Source organism: Glycine max, chromosome 17 (genome assembly GCF_000004515.6).
Source record: "Glycine max cultivar Williams 82 chromosome 17, Glycine_max_v4.0, whole genome shotgun sequence".
Lineage (NCBI taxonomy): Eukaryota > Viridiplantae > Streptophyta > Magnoliopsida > Fabales > Fabaceae > Glycine > Glycine max.
Window position 1 is genome coordinate 7,403,870 of NC_038253.2, and position 6,421 is coordinate 7,410,290.

The 6,421-nt window shown below is 33.3% G+C and overlaps 1 protein-coding gene across 1 annotated transcript; it reads right to left on the reverse strand.

The window, feature by feature from the left end:
* Positions 1–200: 200 nt before the first annotated feature.
* Positions 201–4,452, reverse strand: LOC100798259 (serine/threonine-protein kinase AtPK2/AtPK19-like). The gene is made up of 6 exons (NM_001252972.3): positions 3,821–4,452; positions 3,564–3,646; positions 3,334–3,454; positions 2,794–2,967; positions 2,085–2,192; positions 201–1,001 (listed from the first exon to the last, which is right to left on the reverse strand). The coding sequence occupies exons 1-6, from the start codon at positions 4,286–4,288 to the stop codon at positions 708–710; spliced, it is 1,248 nt and encodes a 415-aa protein (NP_001239901.1). The 5' UTR covers positions 4,289–4,452; the 3' UTR covers positions 201–707.
* Between the last annotated feature and the right edge of the window lie 1,969 nt (positions 4,453–6,421).

Sequence of the window (6,421 nt, forward strand, 5' to 3'; positions counted from 1 at the left end):
CATGTTTATCTGACTCTACTTGTCAAACATGCAGTGATGGAAGAAGGAGACCCATCTTAAACAACCACAATAAGGCATGACCTTTTTTTATTAGACAGAAGTTTTTATAGATACTGTTATTTAGTGTGTTCCTACTTCTTACTTCCTACCCCCCAAAAAAAGTGCGCTTTTGCAGGGAAGTAAACACAACCGAAGACATTGCTGCCAACAACTATCTATTTTTCTAAATCTTATAAATAGAACATTTGATAGCTACGTGTTCAATAGCTCACACAATTACAAATACATAAGTAGGAACAATGATAAAATGCATCAACCTGTCAGTTGTGTTGCTGCAAAAAATAGGACACAATACAATTTGATGCGTGCAACTCTTCTAGATAAATAGTAGTAAGTCAAATATGCTATACCCCTTCAGCCTCTTTTGGGCCCTGGCTAGTCAAATATATTAATGTTGACCTGAATGGAAGGCAAAGAAATTCAAATCTTTTACCTTTTAAGACAAGAACTAAACCAAACTGCACAAACATGAAAGGCCACATCAGAGCCACTAAACATTCTCTATTCTGTGCAATGAGCATTACAATTTACATTTAAGAGTTAACTCTGAAAACGGATTGGAAGGCACCTTTGTGCGAGAAGATTTGGGTTACTTGTCTTATTCAGGTCATATCTTGATTCATTCATCCATGTACAAATTTCCTTCTTCAATCTAGTGATCTAGATGAAAGCCAAGGGTTAGGTGCTACATAAGTATAGCCCTGGAAATGGTCACCTGCTGTAGGTGTGGGTGCTGGCGAGTCATCAGCAGGCATTGCTGTCCAACATTGGTCAAAATTAGATGTACAATCTTTCGCAGACACATCTGGTTTGAACTTCGGTTCCAGTTCTCTTGCCTCCAATTTTTTCCAATTGATTGACCTAAACCATTTATGACTTTTGATATGGCCATCTCCATTTGGCCCATTGCCTAACCTTGTCGATGGATCCTTTTGTAGCAACTGTAACAAGTAAACAGAAATGTGCAGTTTTTAGCATTGGGCCCCTCTGTCTCTCTCCTTACGAAGGCTTTCTTTTTTCATTTTTAATCTCAAACACAAAAATATTTAGAGAACATCATGTCCCAGAGCAGGAACTTTGCCTGTATCCCTGCATTCTCCTATGTTCTTTTTCATATCCTTTGAATGTTCACGCTTTGTAGCAAAATAACATCTACAAGAATGTGGTCATCAATGTTTTTCTTTTTCTAGAACTTGAAATTATATAAGGAAAAGTGGTTAAACTCATTGTGCAAATGCTTTTACTACATTTAATTTTGTACTTAAAGAATTACTTTTCTAAGCAAGATGATCCCATCTTTGCAGGCTAACCTGGAAAAACATTAGAAAATTACCGATTCACAAACAGTTGCAGGGAAATCATGGTACATTTTTCCTACTAATTTTTATTAGAATATTAATATCATTTAAAATTTATGATTTATTTAAATAAATAAAAAAACAAATGCAAGTGAAATCCAAGTAGATTAACAATAGACATCAGGGTCCATTAACATACGCATGAAATAAAACAGATCTGCGTTTGAGTTTAAAAATGTTTTGATAAATACAATGTGTTTACAAATTATAGGATTTGTAATTTTGAAAAGGAGAATTTTGAATTAACATAGAATGGTTTTCAGAAAGATACAAATCGCAATATGCCTTTGAATATGGTATTTGGTTGACATATATTTAGTTTCATTTTGCAAAGCCACAATTCAATAAGTCAATATAGTATAAATGTTAAATTTAAAATTTTAATAAATATAACTATCCAAATAGAATGTAGATAGGATCACTTTTGGAGTAAAGTAAACCCTGACATGATTTCAGCAAAAAATCATGAAAAAATAGAACATTGGCATACAGAAAGGATACCAAAGAAATATTAAGGCAGTGAATTCAGAAATCTAAACTATAAAACCTTTATGCCATGTTTAGGAAACAAGCATTTTATACTTGTAAGTTGTAAGTATACTATAACAGGATAGGAGAGTGTAGAGAAACAAAAAGGACGAAAACCAGTAACTGTTGTCTACTTACTCCTTTGAGCAAAGAGTGAGCTTCACTGGTAAGGAATGGTGGAAGTTTTACTTTCTCTTTAATAATTTTCTCCTGAAGTTTCTTTCTGTTATTGTGTGTAAATGGTGCCTGCCAAATAAAACTCACAATCAAGAAAAACTGAAAGTACACACTTTGTAACATAGCAAAATCCCTTGGTATTGGTTAAGAGAGATTCTGCAAAGTGGTGCTAGGTTTCCTAAAGTAGGGAGCCTTCAAATGCTGATAGCTTCAACTTGTGCTCTTATATAGAAAAGAAATGAAATAGAAAAGGTTCCTAAACAGCAAATAAACAGATTCATTCACATACCAATTTTGGAAATAAAAAAAAGAAGATTGATTCCCAATAAGGTCCATGTTGATAAAATGCAGTTCACAACTGTTCATTACCCTATAATTTGAACTTAAATCAACAAGGTAAAATTTAGAGTTACATGCACCTGCTGACTCTACAATCTTTTCACCTTTTCCCTCATTGCATGGGCAACTAAGCCTGCCCAAGACTTACCTATCTTGACTCCTAATGTTCTCTATTCAAGACTTGATTGCCAGAGACATAATGGATTCTAATCATGCATATTGTTATTGTATACCCACATATAATTCCAAATATTCAACTTCGGTTACCTACAAACATGCACACTCACACGCACAACCAATTACAGATAAATGATGAAAGATATGGCATTACCTTCCCTGTTAGCATTTCATACAACAGAATACCAACACTCCACCAATCTGCATCCTTATTATGGCCTTTAGCCAGTAGGATTTCTGGAGCCATGTATTCTACAGTCCCACAAAAAGAGTTGGATCTCCCCAATTCATTAATCTCTTTTGACAGTCCAAAATCAGTTAGCATGACCTATACAGGCAGAGCAAATATTAAAGTTGAATAATACAACTCAGTCTTTCAAGATATTCTAACAGTGAACTTGACATATCAGGAAGAGAGGAGTGCTAACAATACATTTTCTAAGTCGCTCCTCCTAACACACTTTCTATTATTAGTTAAAATTTATTGAAAAATCACAAAATCATAGGTGAAACTTATTAAATAAGATGCAGGACCCACAAAAAATCGTGATTTCTAATAAATTTCAGCAACGGTAAAAAGTGTGTTGCTAACATTTCTTATCAAGAAGATAACCACACAGGTTCAAATACATATATAGAAAATTCAAAATGTTCCTGCAAGAAAACAAAGCATTTGGGGTACTGGCATTATTACATGCCCATCAGCATCCATAAGAATGTTTTCGGGCTTAAGATCTCGATGCACGATGCCGTTTTTGTGAAGGTGTGAAACAGCAGACACTATCTCAGCAGTGTAAAGCCTTGCCTGATCCTCACTACTCAACACATACACAAAACCAAAACCAAAGCCATAATTAAAATTAAAATTCTTTTAAATACGTAGGTTGCAATACTTAACAGTTAACATGATGAAGAAAAAGATACCTGAAGATACCCTGACGATACAATTGAAAGAAGAGATGCCCTCCATTTATGAAGTCCAACACCAAATACAACTTAGATTTGGTCTGCACATAAACACATAATAATAACAAATTCATTAAGTGTGTTTATTAGTGGTTGAAGCGAGAAGGGATGAGGGAGTGGGTTGTACTAACAAAAACTAACAATTAAAATTATTTGCGGATAAAAAAAAAATTATTTATTGTATGAATGGAATTGAATTGAATTAGGTTAGAGACCTGGAAAGAGTAACGGAGCTGAACGATGAAAGGGTGAAGGACTTTGGTGAGAATATCCCTCTCGGCTTTCATGTAATCGACGTGGTTTTTTTTAATGATGGTGTCTTTCCTCATCACCTTCATGGCGAACACGCCATCAGCGTCGTCGAAGCAATCACCTTTTTTTCTGACGAGAAAGACCTTCCCAAAGGCACCCTGTCCTACAACACGAAGAATATGGAAATCGGAAGGTCCAATTTTTGGGGGGTCGGGACCAAATGGTAATTCTTCTTCTTCTTCTTCTTCTTCTTCTTCTTCGAGGAAGAAGAGAGGGGTGGAGGAAGGGACAAAGCGAGGAGAGGGGCCCACGAAGGAGTGGGACCTACTGAAAATGACGTGTGGGCTTGATGGGGATGGATTTGGGGAAGAAGAAGATGAAGGGATGATGAGCTTGCTCAGGTTCTTCTTCTTCTCGAACGTCGACACCATTTTGTTTATTTTCAGTTAGTCGGTTTGGTTGGTTATGTGAGGGAGAGAAGAGAAGAGGACGATGCAGATTGGTTACATTGCACTTTGCAATGGCAGTGGAACTTGGAGTTGTTGGAAGGATGGGTCCACTCCTGAGATGATCGCATCAATAATTGATGTTTACTTCTGGTTCTCAGCCAATAGATGATTTTATAAACAAATCGAAATTAAAGTTAGCTTTTTCTTATCATAATTTTCTACACCAACCCATCCATAGTTACCCTAGCCATTTGCCCATCTCGACCTAACAACAGTTCTCTTTCTCTTTGTATCTAAAGACTAAAATCATAGCAATTATAAATCTAAACATGCCAAAGTTGGGGATTAAGACACACATGGAAAGGCAACCTTTGTATCCCAAGTAACAATTATTGGATGCTGCAAATTAACACAAAAATTAGAAAATTGTTGTTGTTTTTATCTTTTATTTATTTTTCTTAACAATGGTGGCAAAATTAAAACCTAAGACATTATACAATTAAACATTTTTTTCCCATAATTAGGTCAATCCTAACTGTTTCTTTATTCTTTTTTTTAGTGCTAGTGTATAGGAATGTTAAAATGAACTTTAGCATTTGTCCTTATAGTCTTACTACATTTTGGTTTTGGTGCTCTTCATCTTTTTCATGAGTGTTATTCGAGACAAAAGGCATTGTTATCGACAACACAATTATGATGACTCTAGAAGGAAAGATGATAATCTTGTATACCCTTGATTGAATATTTATGTAGTCCATTGTTCTCTATTGCCCATGCATGATGAACGCTTATACACTAATGTTGAGTTTGACAAGATGAAATGGAGTGAATGGACCCGAACAGATAAAAGACAATGTGTTTGGTAGAATAGATTAACAATAAATTTTTTAATGGATCCTACATAAATAGTTTCTTGTCACCTATGACGTGAGAGAATCCAGACTATTGATGCAATGACTTTTGTATCATTTTATCTTCAACAACCAAATAATCTAACATTCCATTTTATTTTTACTCTATTTTTCTTTTTTCAAATTATTTCTTTCATTTTTATTTATTTTATTTGGCTTCTCTCTACCAAACACAAGACATAAGGATCCATCTATCAAAAATACTCACAAGACCGTTATTCAAAATAGGGACATGTGAAAGGAGTTTAGGAATAAAACCAAAGATCAAGTGTATGGATTAGGATTTAGGAACCAAAATTGAACCTTTATTTTTTTTTTCATTTGCCTTATTTTAAGTAAAACATTTACTCATCCAGCCAAAAAAAAGTAAAACAATTACTTAGTCCTTGAAATTCATATCATCAGTGAATTCATTACTCAATATAATTAGACTTCATATATAACAAAAATCCTAAGCCTGTAGTAATCCAAGTTCACCCTTTTACTAGATCCCGTATAGCCAATTTTAAGGATCTGTTCAAACTCTTTTTCATGTGAAAAAAATAAAAATACTCAGATGGCTTCTCCATTCTAAAGTTAAAAGGCTAGAGAGCCCCCCACAAGAGATTAACATTGTACTTTCATGGATTGTTGCTACTCGCACCCAGCATATTTGCCCTTCCATAAGCCTCATAAACATGTGATTTTTGTGTTATTAACACGATATTTTAACCAATTGAACTAATAAATTAATTACGTTATAAAATAAATAATATCACTATATATAATATTAAAATTTCTAATATATATTTAATGTACATATAAATTTAGATAATAAATTTTGTAATAATTAATTTCGATCTAATAATTAATTTGTTTACACATAAATTTTAAATAAAAATCATAAAAATTCATATATGTAAACATATTAATTATTATATTAAAATTAATTATTATAAAATTTATTATTTAAATTTATATACTCATTAAGTATATATTATAAATTTTAGTGTTATATATAACAACATTAATTATTTTATAACATATTTAATCTTTTAGCTTAATTGGTTAAAGTGTCTTACAAAAGAACAAAATGAGAATTATACAAATTATGCTAAGTGTACCAACAATTATTATGCTAAGTACACCAACAATTTGCATGATGCCCGTAGAACAGTCACTTCCATGGCATCAATAACAAAAGTAAAAAATCAGATCCAAAATG

What these genes read in the sequence shown, in the direction of transcription:
- LOC100798259 (NM_001252972.3), bottom strand. Translation starts at nt 4,288, where the DNA reads ATGGTGTCGACGTTCGAGAAGAAGAAGAACCTGAGCAAGCTCATCATC. An exon ending in TATCGTCAGGGTATCTTCAG is followed by an intron (nt 3,455 to 3,563) that starts GTATCTTTTTCT and finishes TGTGTTGAGTAG; the next exon opens with TGAGGATCAGGCAAGGCTTT. An exon ending in TTATGGATGCTGATGGGCAT is followed by an intron (nt 2,968 to 3,333) that starts GTAATAATGCCA and finishes CTGCCTGTATAG; the next exon opens with GTCATGCTAACTGATTTTGG.